The sequence below is a fragment of the Xenopus tropicalis genome, chromosome 4 (assembly GCF_000004195.4).
Source record: "Xenopus tropicalis strain Nigerian chromosome 4, UCB_Xtro_10.0, whole genome shotgun sequence".
Taxonomy (NCBI): Eukaryota; Metazoa; Chordata; class Amphibia; order Anura; family Pipidae; genus Xenopus; species Xenopus tropicalis.
Window position 1 is genome coordinate 65,737,538 of NC_030680.2, and position 17,830 is coordinate 65,755,367.

The 17,830-nt window shown below is 38.5% G+C and overlaps 1 protein-coding gene across 2 annotated transcripts in view; it reads right to left on the reverse strand.

Moving 5' to 3' along the window:
* slc7a5 (solute carrier family 7 member 5) overlaps nt 1–17,830 on the reverse strand; it is a 30,559-nt gene that overhangs the window by 7,401 nt on the left and 5,328 nt on the right. For both annotated transcript variants that reach the window (XM_031899725.1, NM_001141993.1), the window contains 7 exon segments: nt 15,539–15,664; nt 6,212–6,317; nt 4,936–4,980; nt 3,947–4,070; nt 3,293–3,396; nt 1,886–1,982; nt 534–683 (listed from right to left, as the gene is read on the reverse strand). In XM_031899725.1, the coding sequence (XP_031755585.1) occupies nt 534–683; nt 1,886–1,982; nt 3,293–3,396; nt 3,947–4,070; nt 4,936–4,980; nt 6,212–6,317; nt 15,539–15,664 (752 nt within the window).

A 17,830-nucleotide genomic window follows, 5' to 3' on the forward strand; every position in this document is an offset into this window, starting at 1 on the left:
CCTGAGATACCAAGTCCGAGACTGACTTCACTGAGAAGGACCTAAAACTATAAAACTCACATATAAGAAGGGAATATAAATATTTAATATTTATCTTAAATTAATATTCCATTTAAAGTACATCATCACCTTTTTCTTTCCACCTTTTTCTTTAGAGTCTAATTATTCATTTATATATACTTTAACCAGTTTTTGGGTTCGGGTTAATTACAGGTTAATGGACAAAAAATACTAGCCCAGGGGGAACTTGATGCTGACAACTGTGCCATCATATTTTTTTTTAGTCTAGAAATGCACATGCTAAGAGAAGATATTTGAGATAATATTCTGTGTTGTACATGCACTTGCCCAGGGCAGCCAGAAGATAAGAGGTAGCCTGGAAAAATGTTGTCAGTGTGACACCCAGTATAAAGTACCTGTGGCTGGTGCATTTTATGAAGAAAATCTACAAATGGACAACTGAATGACATCATGTTAAGAATCGGGTATATATCTTTTCTATAATGTCTAATAGGTTGCTTTCAAATTCTTACCTTGATAGGCCTCTCTAGTTCAGGTTTCTTGTAACGGAGCCACATCAAACCTATTATAGCCAGGGCTACACAAAGCCAGTTAAAGAAGCTGAAGAAGTTGATTACAGAGAATATGTCATCAGAGAAAGCATAGAGGAGTGTCATGGCGCACTGCAGGGCAAATGAGGAAAAAAGCAGAAACAAAGAAAGCATGAGTAAACGACTGGATATTAAAGGTCAGTAAAATCGCTACACACATTTTCACAGATCAACTTATCTAACTATATTTGTTATGTGCACAACATGCTGAGGTTTTATTAGAATTATTTATGATTTATAGAAAGGGCGCCAGGTTATCTAGGAAACTAAACATTTTAAATGGAACAAATATCCTTCCTGATCAATTGGGAATGATGGCTGTAAAGTCCTTGCAATGTCAGTCCTGCCAAGGGCCACCAAGTCAAAATGCACAATGGCTTCTTTATGCTACTATGGACCAGAAGCTTGATACAGTGCGACATAACAGAAAGTTGCCTATAGTTTTCTTATTAGTAACCCTTCCCAGCATTTGTTTAAATTGATACTGACACAAAAAAATAAGAATGTTCATTAAAAGTTACCTATAGGTCATGTCAATCATTTTTCACTGATAGGGCTGCTTTTGTAAGTAATTGTTCCTTGAAGTTCCTAAACTTGACTGTTTTGCCAACCTGGCTGTCCCATCTCAACCAGTCAATTATAGCTTCTAATTGTAATCTGCTGCACAAATATGGCAGCCCCACATAGAGGGGATCAAATAGTAAATATAAAAGCATCAGGAAGTACTTTTATGGCAAAGTGATTTTGTAATATATTTAAAACAGTTTAATTTTAGGTGTCAGTATTTCTTTAAGCTGGCCTTTAGGAAGAGAATGGTTAATAAAAGTGTCAAAGGTGGTCCTTAAATTAACCCTATCCCACCCCACAGACCAGGGTCCATCAGGAAATCAATAGGAACTGCAGTCCGGAGCTCAGTGACAAAGGGGGGATTTGAAATGGAAAGGCACCAATGATTACAGATGATGACCATTCCACATACTTCCTAAAACTGTAACTACAGTTTTTAAATGAATGTCTTGCTTCACTGTAGGAAATTGCATATTTTCCTGAAGAACCCTTAAGTGTCTGAGAATCAGTGACGATAATTAGCAAGTGCAATTTCAAAGAAGTCTGGCGATTTTGTCTACCAATGCGCAATTCCACACTGACCACTGCAGTAGCAACACTGGTGAACTTTTTTTTTTTTTAAAAGAAGTAGAGGTAAAATACACCTGGAGAGGTACTGCAGCCTGCCCCAATGTATATTACAGTATTAGCTGCTCACAGTAACTCACAGTGAATATTAGTGAAGGCATTGGTGTCAGAAGCCTTGGGTGGATCATGGCTAGTAGGGAAGGAAGATGCCCTTCTCTGGCTCCCACAAAGAAAAGTCTGAAATAAGATGGAAAATTAGTTTATAGTTATTTATTTTATTATTCACCTCCCAAAATTTTGTAATAAAGCAAGTATATTGGTTATGTTTCCACATAATATAAGAGAAATAATGTTATTTTTTGATTACTGTTTATTTCTTAGGCTAATGCCACACATGGCGGATTCTCAGCCTGCAGCTAAACGCAGGCCAAGAATCATCCCCAATGCTTCAAAAACCTTACTGTCGTACCTGCACCTGGTGATAAAGCACTACAAGCCTAGGGGTGGATTCTCGGCCTCTGTTTATCCACAGGCTGAGAATCTGCCCCCTGTGGCATGAGCCTTAAACCTAAATTATACCTAAACTACGTTAGGCATTCCTTAGTAGCAGTAGATTTAGTCCCTACCAAGCATGCACCAGTAAGCTTTATAGAACAACTGTTAACTCTATGCATTTTTGGCATTCCAACAATTCTGCATACTGGCTGGATCTTTCATCTACCGTTTATGTGGCAACATGTGGTGTAGCAGATAAAAAGCACCAACATTCAAAGGTTAATGGCGAGGGCACACAGAGTGTTGGCTCTGCAGCTATACAGAGTGGAGACTGGCAGGCATTTTTCGGGCCCATCTCTGCTCCATGTAGCTGCACTCACACTAGCTGTACTTGTAATTGCATGGAGCTACAGAAGGCAACACTGTGTGTGCCCTTGCCCTTAGGCTTGCTTGCTATAAAGCCTTTGCACATTGGTGGCAAAACAATACTTGTTTTTTAAAATTTTTAATTAGCATGCGCCTCGCTTTGCTTTTCCAAAGTCACACAAAGTTGCCTGCAGGAGGAAACTTTGCAAGACTTTTGAAAACAAAGCTGCGCCTATGCCTTTCCACTGGCGATTCACATTATTGCTGGTGGAAAGGCATCTCAAGAACATTAGTTGCCCATGGTAGTATAGAGTAACCATGGGCGACTAATCTCCCTGTGGGCCATAAGCCCAAAAGTTCATCACAATGGCCATTAGTATTGATGGAAGCTAGGTGAGTGTACAGAGCACACATACTACAAATGAATATTTTAAAATGCAGAATGTTTCATCTTAAGAGAGATCATTTTTGGCATGAACTATAAAATATTGTCCGTTACATGTTGGTCCACCCAAAATCACCGAATCCATGTACAGGTATGAGATCTGTTATCCAGAAAGCTCCAAATTACAGGAAGGCCATCTTCAATAGAGTCCATTTTAAGCAAATAATTCTAATTTTAAATAATAATCTGTTATTCTTGCTCTATACTAGTTTCAAAAAATCTTTAAAAGAAGGATATTTACCTGGAGGAAGTAAACAGGGAGCCGTTAACCGAGCCAAAGCATGACAATCCCACAAATACTGGTATAATCCAGGCCATGACCCCGAGATGGTAATTCCCAAAATCCTAGAAAACAAAACACATGTTGGTTGATGCAGGAATGTAAGTATCTTTGTTTGCTTAATATTGTGTACAAACAGCAGACTGGCATTTACATTTACTTGATAAATATCACAAAAAAAAATATTATCCCTGATTTACATCGGGCTGACATATTCTTTAATACTTTACAGAAACTATACATCATGTACATCAGTTTCTGCTCAAGGCTGCCCCATTGGAGATAAGAAACTAAGATATACAGGTAAAAAATAAGTAATCTTACGCTGTGTGCGTGTGGAGTTAATCACAATATAAAAAACATAAAGATTAATTTAATAAACAGTATTACATTTGCACAATTAAAGTAACTTTTAGCAACCAATTAGATATTTTCTTTTAAACAGCTGACCAGTCAGCGCTACCTGATGATTGACTGCCATGGGTTATTAGCAAAGTTAATGTAGCAAATTTTGCACCTTTAATTACATTACCATACCATGGCTATTTCCAGCATAAACATTAGTAAAAAAAAAAAAAAAAAAGACTAGTTTTGGGTACAAGGAGAAACACTTACAACAGCCACAGCTTCTGAATTCAACATCTGCTCGGTAGACAGAGTAGTGAAATATGCCAGGTTAGTAAGAACATAAACCAGGGTTACAATGGGCATGGAAATAATAATGGCACGAGGCAGATTCCTAAAAGAGAAAAAAAATTAAGAGAGTACAGTCAAAAAGAAGAGGCAGCATCATCACAGGTGGAGCTGATTTTTATCAGTGGGGAATTAGGTGAATGTACTACAAAAGCCAATTCAAAACTTTGATCTCAGTCTAATGTTTAAGTGTCTGAACAATCAAGGGCAACTTTGCCTGCAAAAATAGACCAAATGCACTAACTAGGTGCTGCTTATTTGTAGAGTTGGGTAGGCCTGTTGAAGGGCTTCATGCATTGAAAAAGCTGCCTAATCGGTCTGAAGAACCTGAATCGGCAGCTTAATCTGCCTATGTATGGCCACCTTAACTTAAGGCTACTTGGGTAGGGGGAGATTTGTCTTCCTAAATGTTGGCAATAAAGTAAATTGCTGGTGGAAAAGCATATACTTCGAGCGACTTCGAAAAAAGAGCACTGTGTATGCTAAGATTTAAAACTGTTATTACTGCTCTATGACATGGCAGGTAGTAAAATGGTGTGCACCTTTTAAGACTGGTGTAAAGACAAATGCTGAACATTTTTCAATCCTACTCTAGAGGCATATTTGATTTTGTGAAGTCACTGCATGTGACCCTTATTTGGATCTTTAATATCATGTGGGGGAATTGAACTTGTGCCTCAGACAGGATCAGCATTTAGCAAAGACCCTTTGTTCTACATTTGTTTACACTAAAGAGGTTAAAGGTCAAATGGAGAAAGATTGGCTTTGAAAGAATTTAGCAGGAACAGATGGGGTTTAATGCAATCTGTGTTTGACTGAAGGCATGGTCTGTGACAAGGACTTTATATTAACTTTACTGCCAGTCTTTAACATACAGTAAATTAGAAGTACAAAAAAGAAAATAATCTTACTTGTAAGGCTCAATCATCTCTTCAACCACAAAGTTCAAGTAATTCCTGAAATAAAGCAAAGAATAGTATTTTTAAGCAAATTTCAAGAGGATGCAGTACATGCATTTACAAAAACAATCCTGTTACATTAACCCTCATTTGCACAGAAGACAATCAAGATGCCTCTAGTGTACTCAACTGTACTGCATTAACTCCTTAGTTTTGCTTGGTTAGTCTCACTCATCCTGTTTATTCAACAAAGAAATAATTTGAGATGGATGAATGCATACATTTATTCTTAAACTAAAATAAAAGTTGTTATATATATATATATATATATATGAGTATCAGAGAACATACATAGATACATGTGGAGATTTGATGAAACATTAATAAAAGGTGCATAAAATATAAGCAGGATATATAACAAAATAACAAAACATACTCATGGGAAGGTACACAATACTGTTAACACACTTTCCTGCCGCGGCTGGATATGCTGTTGCTAAGTCTATCTGCCCTGCCAACCACAAGTATTATTAAAACAAAGTACAGTCTGTGGTTAAGGACATTTTTAACACTGTGCACCTCCATGGGGTGATATTTTTTTTTATTAATATTTTGTTTATATTTCATACACTTTTTGTACTGCCATATCTTATATCAGGGTGATGATGCTATAGTGATGTCTTTGGCACCAATACTCACTATGTACACTAGGCTATTTACGTGTGGGTCGTTGGTATATGTTGATAAAGGTCTTAATTAAGACCGAAATGTTGATCTTTCAATAATAAATTCTGTGAATGCTGTACTTCCTTTGGTGGTTATGTTTAACTACATTCAGCACCCAGGTAATCATTTTATTTGGAGTGTGCCCTCTCTACTATGTTATATACAGTATATAAATATATATTTAGAAATAAGTTTCCAGCCATAATAACAATGTAATTGGTTATTAGCTGTACGTTATATCAATATCACAGAACAAAAAAAGCAACAGTGCAACTTAATTATATGCTGTTATTTCATATCTGGCTCTTTTTAATAATCCTATATTCACATCAGTTTTAAAAGTTCACTATTTTCTGTCACACCAGCACTTCAGATTTTAGGTTCACTGGAACAGGGACTGTGTAAATGATGTATAATCTACGTAAAGTGCTGCAAAATGCTGTTGCTTTAGAAATAAAGGGTAATAATAAAGGGATATTAGCAATTTTACAAAAATTAAGGTAATGTTACAGAGAGTTTCTAATAAACTTGCTTATTTGGTTTTTGAATTTTGCCTTCTTACCATCCTCCATAAGCAAAAAGCCCACTGTACAATGCCAGTACCCACTGACCAACATTGGTGCTAGTTCCTTCAAAGGCATTTTCTGGCTTCAGGTTCTCCACTCCCCCTTTAAAAGGATGAAAGGAAAAAGACCGCAAGCTGTAAATAACAGAACCTGAACATATATTTAAAAAAGATTACAGATTCTATAAACAAAAAAAAGCAAAGCCATATTACAGATGCATGATCTATGATGAAACTGAGAACATTTTCGTTTTAGCTAGCATGACTTTGTGACTATGTAAAACCCAGTTTCTATTAAAGGCTGAAGCACATGCCGTTTGTAATGTTTTTCTCTACTCCCTAATTCCTTATACAGAAGATAGAAACTGTAAATAGTTTTATACAGTATTTATGGAAAGTTATTTTACGCTCTTTGGTAATTTTACTAATGGGCATTTCTTTATTTTCTTTTGTTGCTTATTTCTGTCATTTTTGTCAATGCACTTGTCTCAATAGTGCCCTTAAGTCTCCCCATATTTCACCTGTTCAGGTGATCAGAAGCCAAACAGGAAGAAAAAACGCTGAGCTGTGTAAAGAAAGTTCCCATAATGCCTCGCTCCTGCACAGACACCCAGACTCAGTTAGTGAGACTAGGGGGCTGATTTACTAACCCACGAATCCGAATGGGAAAAATTCCGATTGGAAAACGAACATTTTGCGACTTTTTCATATTTTTATTGCAATTTTCTTGTCGCCGTTACGACTTTTCGTATATTGTCGCGACTTTTTCGTAACCATTACGACTTGCGCAAATTGTCGCGACTTTTTCGTAGCCGTTACGATTTGCTCGTATCTTGTCGCGACTTTTTCGTATTGAGTGCTCGTAAACTGCGGGCAAAACTTTCAGACTTTGCATGATTTTGGAAGCCTCCCATAGGACTCAATGGCACTCTGCAGCTCCAACCTGACCCAAGGAAAGTCACGATACTGAAGCTTGAATGAATCCGAAACTTTCGTACTCGACGCGAAGGCTACGAAAAAGTCGCGACATTTTGCGAACCAGTCGTAATGGCTACGAAAAAGTCGCAACAATTTACGAAAGAATCGCAAAATACCGATCATTACGAAAAAAACGCATTCGGATGCCTTCGGACCGTTCGTGGATTAGTAAATCCGCCCCTATGAGTCAGCTTCCTGCTGATTGGCTCAGATCCACATTCCTAAGGGGGGGAGTGAGTTCCTAGCATTCTTGAGGGCGGGGGGAGCAGGAAAGAGCAGAAAGCAAAGAGCTGTGTGTCTCTGGCAGAGGAAAACAGACACAACTAATCTTTTGACAGGGAAATCAGTGCAGCGTTTCTTTGAGTGCTTATGGCTGTATTTACATAGACCTTTCTGATAAAGCTTACTTAGTTTTTACTTTTCCTTCTCCTTTAACAAACTAACTACAATGTTGAGTTTATGTATTTTTTTCTATTATGAAGATTATTGATGAGCAAATCTGTCCTTTTTCACAAAAAAGATCCACTAAAGTCAATGGGCATTTTTGTGGCAGCTTTTTTTGTGGCCATTGGAGTCATGGGCATTTTGTTGTGGCGAAACCAGGCAAATAATTTGGCTCATTCATAATGAAGATGCATTACAATGATAAGACATCTGGCTTGTATCGTCACCCACTTCTGATATCATGGACACTTTTTTTTATAGAATATTAGCAAGCCAGCAATCATTAAGGTGATATGTGGCTGAAATTTTTTTTTTTCAGCCAAACAGAAATACCAAAATTCAGAATATAAATAAATCATGGGTCTGTGGGCTGGGCTGGATTGATCAAACATATTTAGAAACAAATTTACATAAAATCATCTAACAACAAAGGGCATGAAGATGGTTTTATAGTACATTTATCTTAACTAATGAGAAAGCAGGTTCTTGACAAACCTAAGCTTATCCTATAATTTATGGGTGTGAATCCAAAGAGAATGCTGCCTAGACAAAGGAAAGGAAGCATTTGATCCATGTGACTGGTTGCTTGCAAGGCATGTGAGGTTCCTCGCGGCTCTACTAATCTGCCAAAATAGCATGTCACATGGGACCAGTCCAGGCTCTTCTCAGAGTGAGAATTTAAGCATTTAGCATGGATTTATATACCGTACATATATTTTTTGTTGCCTGTAGTAGTTGTGAATTTCATTAATGAAACTAATGTTTCTAATCTGAGTAGTATGATACATAGATAAGATCTAGAGCTGTTTTTTATTATTAAGTTGTTTGGAAACACTACACCTTTATAAGAGGGAAAGCTTGCTAGGTAAGGCTGATGCCACACCAGGCGTAGGGCTGATTTTTTCGGCAAGCGGAAAAACGCTTGCCGAAAATTCAGCCCTACGCCTGGTGTGGCATCAGCCTAACCTTATTATATAATTGTTTTCATTCTATGAGAATGGAAATCATTCTTACACATCTGTATGTAGTCATTAATGCACTGAATCCACAAGTTTTGGAATACAAAAATGAAAACCCTAAATTGCATATTCAAATTCATGACTTTAAGGAGCTGACTTATCAGTGTCCGAGTTTGAATTTTTACCGCAATTCACATTTTTACTCTAAAACTCACGAGTTTCCAAAGCTTGAATGTTCTATATTAATGAAGCACTGAATATTGGATTTGGTGCATCCCAAATTTTTCATCCATGAAAGGAAACAATATATATTTTCTAAAAAATTTTCACAACATTTCACCAGCAGCTAATTAATTTTTAAGTCTAATATTTGTGCCATTTTTCCTAAAGCATTTATTTATTTTTGATTTTAAAAAGTTATTGAAATTCACTTTTTTTTTTTTTTTTTACCAGGTCTGAGATATTTAAAATTACTCTAAAAAAACCCCAGAATAACATACCTTAGTCCCTACATTCAGTCTGATCTGATTTCAGTTGAAATCTCCAGCTCCTTTGCTCTACTTCCTGGTACTGTGTGAAGCCCCACCCCCTCTTCTGTTCAGCTCTCCTCATCTCTTCCACTGGGAGAGCCTTCTGTGCATGCCTGACAGAGAAGAAGCTTTCTGGGAATGCACAGGGAAGCAGGAGTGAGTGTGCAGCAGCAGCAGATTTTTTTCTGTGCCCATTCATGACTGCCTGACTCACTGTGCATTCCCAGAAAGCTGCTTCTCTGTCAGCCATGCACAGAAGGTTCTCCTCTTCGACTACCCTGTAGTCAGAGAGATGAGGAGAGCTGAACAAGTAGAGGGGGTGGGGCTTCACACTGTACCAGGAAGAAGAGGAAAGGAGCTGGAGGTTTTAACTTATAAATCACTGAATGCAGATACTAAGGTAGGTTATTCTGGGGGTTATTTAGAGTAATTTTAAAGATAGAAAAAAATGTTTACTTCTTCTTTAAAACAATTGTACCTTATGGGCAAAACTGTGCACCAATATTGTATAAAATATAAAAAAAGTCTTGTCTTGCGCATGATAAATTCTTACAATGGACACCTATACACATAGAAAGTAGTGACCTCTTGTGCAAGTGTGGTGACCTTGATTAGCACAATATGAAGTGTCATTTGTAGATTTTAAGCTCTTTGTAGATTGTAAGCTCTTTTGGGCAGGGCTCTCTTCACCTCTTGTATCGATTACTGATTGCTTTATATGTTACTCTGTATGTCCAATGTATGTAACCCACTTATTGTACAGCGCTGCAGAATATGTTGGCGCTTTATAAATAAATGTTAATGTCACTTCTTTGGTAACAATGTGAATGTCTCACTAAAAGATTGCCTGTTCCAAGGCCTTAAGTCTATCCCTACTATAATGAGGGACAGCATTTTGTTGGCTCTAGATCAGGACTGTCCAACTGGAGGCCCGTGAGCCAGATGTGGCCCTCCAAGTAATTTGTATGGCCCCAGTCTGTTTGAGAGCTCTATGGATGTCACACTGGAACTGAAAACTTTGGGCGACTTCAGCAAAACAAAGCACCGCATATGCCTTCTCACTAGAGGTTCGCCTTATTGCTGGTGGGAAGGCATTTTGGGGAGGTTAGTCACCTGCGGTAGCCGAGATGTAATCACAGGCAACTAATCTCTCGGTGTGCCACTGCCCTTAGGCTACAGTCACACAATGCTGTTTCTGGTTTATAAACAGCCCTGTGTGACAGCAGCTTAAATTTATTAAGAGGCACTCTTCATCTAAACATGTATTTAATTCCCCACTTGAGATTTTTACATAAATGAAACAGAACAAATATTAAGGCAAAGCATAAAATTTCACTGGCATACAATAGATTAAAAGTAAGTGTGTGGGATCTAGCAAGGATCTTTATATGTGAAAGAAACAGGAATGAAATGAAAACTTATGCAAAAAGTATATTGCATTATAAGTATAGCCATCTCAGTGCATCACTTCATGTAAGTCAGTAGAATGTTATTTCATAATTTTAAACAAATCCCCCCATACACAAACAAAGCACTCCCTATACCCAATTAACTTGTCTTTTTTTTTGTAATTTAAGGTGGCCATACACGGTACAATTAGAAATTTTCCCACGACCATTGGATGTAGGAAAAATCATTTGCCCACTCTACTAACTTTAAGAGCTGGATTGTCAAGTATGCAGGCAAAAAAAAAAAAAGCAATGCTTAACCCCCTATCTGACAATTTAGCATTACCATTGTGATGTTCAGGCACCTTAAAAAGCATCTGATCAAAATTTTCAGTCCTGCCTGATTGCCGAGATGACCAATTACCATACAAAACTTGTTTCGTATGATAATATTGGTGCATGTTTGGCCACCTTTAGGGCTCTGGCAAACGGGGAGATTAGCCTGCGCAGTGTGTGCCATCCCACCGGCGACTTACATTTTCGCCGGTGGGATGGTAGTTTGGGGAGATTAGTCGCCCGTGACAAGGCAGATTTGTCGCGGGCGACTAATCTCCCCGTGTGCCAGACACTTTCTTATTTTATCATTAAAAGAAGAGATAAAGAAGAGACATTACAGAATTATTTTGAACAATGGATCATAGAAGTGGATTGATAAGAGGTTGAAGTGATAAGCAAAAACGATTAGCCTTTACTCTGCCTTCTCATTGATCACACTGCACCTGGAGTGTTTTCATTTACACTTAAGCTGGCCATACACGTGGCGATCCGACGATGTTTCGTACGACCATCGGTCGCACGAAACATCGTCAGATCCGCCACACACCATTCAGGGCTGAATCGGCAGGTAAGGAGGTAGAAACAATAGGATTTCTACCTCCTTCTGCCGATTCAGCTCTGAAGGGAGAATTTTGGTCAGGCGCCTTCTATGGCGCCCGATCAAAATTTTCTAACTTGGCCGATCAGCGAGCCGACCGATTTCAGCAGCTTCCTGCGATATCGGTCGGCTCGCTGACATGCCATACACGCACCGATTATCGTACGAAACGAGGTCTAGAAAATCCAGTCGGATCGGGGACCGCATTGGCTCGTTGATGCGGTCCCCGAACAGACTGCCCCTTTGAGCCTACATAATCCGGTCGTTTGGCCCCAAGCTCCCCTTCAAGCGAGCGGATCTTACCGTGTATGGGGACCTTTAAGTTTTGTTTGAAAAAGAACCTTGATGTACCACTACTTTTTTACATATAGTTTTTTATCTGTGAAACTAACAGTAAATGGGATTTAGTAATGTTTTTGTAGGCTTTTCTGAATTGTAATGTCTGTTAATCTGGTGTACATCAAATGCACTACAATAGGGACATTGTTCCCCATGTTTTTCCTCATTTAATAATTTGTGAGTGTGTCAAGCTGCAGACGAATAGATATGATAACTGAGAACACCAAATCTCTCAACACAATGTCATCAAGGTGGCCGGCCATTAAGTTTGTCAGCTTTTGGGTACATGTATGGGGGCCTTAGACAGACCTGTCCTACTGATATCTGGCCAAAAATCATCCAAATGAAGACTGGGCAGGTTTAAAAATCCCATTGGGATGAAGAGCCCATCGGCACCTTGATGCGGTCCCTGTCCCAAAGGCCTCTATCTAAACCAACCGACTCAAAGTGGGCATATGGGGAAAAGATCTGCAGGTTTGGCAACCTCACCAAGCAAGCAGATCTTTCCTTGTATGGCCAGCTTTGGTCCAATGAAAAAGTATTTAGTATTTAACAATTTAAAGTATGCCTATATTTGCTCATGTAACTGTGATTCTTGTTAATGTGGGAGATGGGCCTCCCTCTAACATATGAGAACCAGATAAGGCAGCAGCCTTGCCCTTTAGAAAAAAAGGCAGTTTGCCCCTGTGGTGATTAGCAAACTGGTAGCAAATATGCAGTGGGTCTGGTATATCCTGGATAGGCATGGTGGTGTTTGTAACCATACAAATTCTAGGTACTACCTTAAAAAGGACATTTCACATTTGTTTTACTATTTAACGTTAAGCCTAGGGCCACATAGTAAATTAAGCACCTGTATTGTTTACTAGTTCGAGCAAAAGAGTCCCTTTAACATCTTTGCTGACTACACCACACTACACTACTAGCTATAGGCCAACAACTGGCTTGGGGGCACAACTTGATGAGCAAGTGTGTTTCACTTGGAAAATGATGCACCCAATGCAAAAAATTGCCAGGTAAATGATACATTGTAATCAATTGGCAATCCCAAGACAGCTTAGTTTCTGCCATCAAATAGTCCTGGGCTTGTGGTCCATCATCCATGGGGTGTTTTCTCGGCTTACTTTGGCAGGCAAAATACATATTCTCAGAAAGGTTAACTATTAAAGTGTTAAATGTATGCAAACAAACTGTAACTTCCTTTATACAGCTTCCTCCACTTTATTCAACTTTAAGGCATTTACATCAAAACACAAAACTGTAAGGATCTGAGTACCTATCTATCTGTTAGAGTTAAATGGGAAACTGTGTAGAAGCTAAACCTTGAGAAAGATTTTGTGTGAGGTGCCTCCTCCTTCTACTTGGAACACTATCTTTTGTTATGTTTTTCTTCATGTTATAAATAAAAAGGTTCTGTTCAGTTTGCCTGCACAGAGGCCAAGCTCCAGGATGAAGCTTTTCTTTCACAATGCGTTGGTATTTTACAATGAAGAATGGAGTCACTAGAGGCATTTTAATAAGGTCACAGAGCTAGGACTGCAGAGCTAGAACCTCTCTGTTAACTCGTCTGCTACCGGAAAACATATTTAGCACTTACCTATGTAACTGAAGGTCTAACTTGGTGCATTAAAATGAATTAAAATGACAGATAAACAAATAACTCAGTGGAAAAGACCACTTTTCTCCAGGCTGAGAGAAGCAGATCCGCTTCTTTTTTCCTCTCTGTATAGCTGCACGGAGCAGAGGAAGAGCTAAGATTGGCCTGAAAATGCAAAAGCAGGTATTTTTGTGCTGATCTCTGCTTCTGCTCTGGGTAGCTACATGTTAGGAGCATGCTAGGAGCAGCGGAGCCAACACTCCATGTGCACTTGTCCTTAAAGTACATTGCAATAACCAGCATGTTCAGAGCAGTGATCCCCAACCTGTGGCTTGCGAGCAACATATTGCTTGCCACCCCCTTTAATCTCGCTCTCCGCGACCTCAAAGCCTCCAGTTTCAGAAGAAATTTTAGAGGCAGAAAGACACTAGAGCCTCCTGAATGCTGGCAGTCTATACCATGCATCCAACACAGTCCTTATTTGTCAACACCCAGGAACTTGTCCATGTTTGTGTGGCTCCACAACACTTTTTATACCTGAGTGTGGCTCACGAGTAAAAAAAAATTTGGAAACACACCGCATAGGTAGGGGCGAAGACAATCACCCGAATTTTTAAAATCCAGTAGCAGCATCTAATCGCCAACATTAAAAGTAGTGGCAACTTATACTCTGAGGATGCAGCGTCTTGTATATTTTGCATGGAGATTAGTCGCTATGACTGTTTAGTTGCTGCAACTAAACACCCGCCTGTCTTCACCCCAACGTATCAAACAGCAACACAGTATTAAGTTTAACTGAATTAATGCTGAAACAACTTACAACAAAAGCTTTAACTAGATGGTTTGCTATAAAGGAGCAGCACAGACAGAAGACAGGTTTAAGCCCAATGCTGGGCAAAATGATCAGGATTTAGAGGTAATCCTCTTAGGCAGAGATTTTCTGATGAGGCAAGCAGCGGCCTAATCATATTAATTCCACCTGATGTGTTCGACTGGTTTTACAGTTGCTGGCAAATACGCAATAAATCAATTTGTAGCTGGAGCCCAGCAGGTAGAAACAGAATTAAAGCATAACAGCTTTAACAGATTTACATTGTAACCTCTCTAACACTAATGAGACTTTGATAGCTATATCACAATACTCCAATATTTCACAGGAAAAACAAATGGCAAATTACCAGTGCTCTTCTTTCATAAAAGACTGAAAACAGTCCCATAAATATCTTGGTTGACCATGATTATTAGACCCCAGTTTTTCTATTTACAAAGCATTATGTGATGTTTCAGGGGCAGAAACACAAAAAACTAAAAAACTAAATTTCACTAGTTAGATCTAAATTTATTGGTGCTTTTTAAAATAAACTTGATTGTACTCATTTTAGGCCTACATCATCAAGTACATTCAATTTCAAGTAGACAGCATGCAGTTAATTTCATGAGTGCATTGATTTTGATCCTGCAAGTGTTGTTCACTTTTAGCATGAGACACTAAAGCTGGCCATACATGCACCGATAATACTGTACAAAACCTTGTTTCATACGATATTCAGTGCGTGTATGGCAACTCAGCGAGGTGACCGATATTGCAGAAGGCTGCCATTGAAGGCGCCTGAGCAAAATCTGCCTTCAGGGCTGAATTGACAGAAGGAAGTAGAAATCCTATTGTTTCTACCTCCATATCGGACGATTCAGCCCTGAATGTCAGTGGAGGTTTGGGACCGATGGTCGCATGAAAGTTGCCACATGTGTGGCCAGCTTAAGGCTGCCACATTTTGGAATACGCATACTTGGTAATGGAAAATGGCAAAAACAATACCTTAAGGAGATACAGGCAGATCCTGTACACATTATTCAATCAATCAGCGCTGAATGGATGGCTACTGTACACAGGGCCATACATGGCCAACTTGTTTGTTCATTTGGATAAACACTCCCATCCGAACAACAGGAAGTGAAGAAGAGCTGCTGATGTCAGGGTATACTGGCAGATTAAGTTTTCAAACAAACCTAATCAGTGTACCAATATTGATGGTATATAGATATTAGTCAGTATTGTTAGCCACCATACATATACTAAATACAGTGCATGGTCATCTTAAATGGGTGCAAAAGTAAAAACAAACCTAGCTACACAGCACAATGCAAACATTCTTACCTTTCCCGAGTTGAACAAAGCCAAGAATGATGATCAGACAAAGAGCCAGTAGCTTAGCTGCGGCAAATGCATCTTGTACCCTGGTAGCTGCTTTCACACTGTAACAGTTAATTGCAGTCAGCAGCACTGAAAGACAAAGAAGAGTAGAGAGCTTGTAGAAAAGAATATAAGTTTTGCAAAAGAAGAGTGCATATAACAGAATAAGTGAACAAATGCCCATTTACTCTTGCTTTATAAAGGGTAACTGAGTGACTGAATACACATTACCTATTGCCTTAGAGAAGGAGCTGTCTTATGATTCAAGTCAGCAGTTTATTGGCCTATGTATGGGGGCTTCCTAATGGCCTGTACAATCAATATCTGGCCACAAATCAGAGAGATAGCTATCAGGCAGGTTTAAAAATCCTGTTGGATGAGGGTTCATAAACTCACTGATACAGTGCTCATGTAACAAGTATTTGTAGGCCGTAGTGCAAGTGTGGCCAAAACGGGTCATTTTCTGACCCAGCCAAACAAGCGAGCAAGTAAAGGCCAGCTTTATACAAAGAATTTTTTTTTTTGCATAATGAAAGGAAACTCAATATACATTAACATATAAACTAAAAAAAAATCTTGTCAGTAAGTACTGGATGTAGCACAAAATGCATATATGTGTTTTAATAAAGAAAAAAAAATGATTTTACAAGCCTTGATTGAAGTTTGTATATGGTAAACTCTTGGGAATTTTTTGATTAAGCTGTATATATATATATTTTTTTTTTTTTAAAGTGTAATTTTAATGACAGAAGGAAGGAAAGATAAAAGGGGGGAGGGGATATCTTGAGAGTCACACTCTTCATAAAGTAGCAGTCGCAAGTGATTCGAGCCATGGAGTCCAGATGTTATCAAACATGTTCAAACAGCCTCTGGCAGTTGCAATTGGGAATTGACCAGGGTGATCCATTTGACAAGCCATGGAAAACTCGAATGTGACCGAAAACTCAAATGTAAAAATTTGCCATGCTTGCTTGCCCGTTTCTATAGAAGTCAATGGGAATTGTCCTAGGCAAAGTCAAGTTATAATGGCAAACTCTGTAAACTCGAAAAATTTGAGATATTAGAGATATTCAAGTTCTTTATTTAACCCCTCTAGTGTGTGTTCTGGGCAAGGGAATCCAGTAAGCCAAGCAAGCAAGTTGCTGGGTTAAGCACTTGTGGAGGCAGTTCTGGGGCCATAAAATGTATAACCCGTTTCCAAAATTTCTGCACATCGGGCAGTCCCATAATAAGTGCAAGGGGGCCTTGCATCCCAGACAGCTGGGAGAGGTGAGTCTTCCAATGGTGTGTTCCTTTTGGGGTGTAAGGTAAGTTTGGTGGATAGTTTTAAATTGTATGGGTTCTCCGACGATTGATCTGTATTTTAATGTATTATTAACATATTTTATTGTTAGTTCTTTCTTTGCAACAGTATTTTAGGAATCTTTTAAAATTTAAATTGGCTAATGATGCAAGTGATCCTTATGTGTGTGCAAGGTAGGGAACATAACATATGAGCTCCTGTTTTCCTTACTCTATTTTATGTTGCACTTAAGTGGCAATGTGCAAATATTGGTCTGAACTAAATCTAGTCTCTTGTCAAATAGGCACTGCTGAGTATAAATCTATTTCTGATCATGAACATGCAGGTGTGTTTGGGTGTTAACCACTTTCATATTATTAGCTGTAAAATAAAAACCTATGTGCTGGAATTCATTAACCAGTATACACTATATACTAAATCAGTTGCAGGCCACTAAAAAAGTGAGTTTGGAGATTACTGGTCATTATTTTTCCTGCAGCACTTTTATATCACATACCAGCAATTAGTCTGTCTTTCTAAAATTAACAGTTTAACGTAATACACACAAAGGTTTCTACTGTCTGCTATGGTGCCATATAACTGTTTTTGCAATCTGTCTATTTATTGCTATCTCTGTATTTAAATGTTCTAAAAATAAAATAAAATTTTAGGCCACATACATGGGAGCTAAGTAACCCACATAATAAATGTTTAAAGTGCAATGTATTCAAGCAACCACACAGTGGTATGGATATAGGTGCATAGTAAATGCAGTAAAAATAAAAATGTTTTCTTCATTTAATGTAATTTGACATAATGTAATGTTGAAGTGTGTTTGGCTCAGATTTTCTGTTCAGCTGAGATACTCTGGAAAAGCCAGTCCTTTATTGTTACACAACCCACTTTGCAACATTCCAATGTCCTATTTAGCAACATTAAAAGTATGCACAAATCCTGAATGAAAAATAATTTCG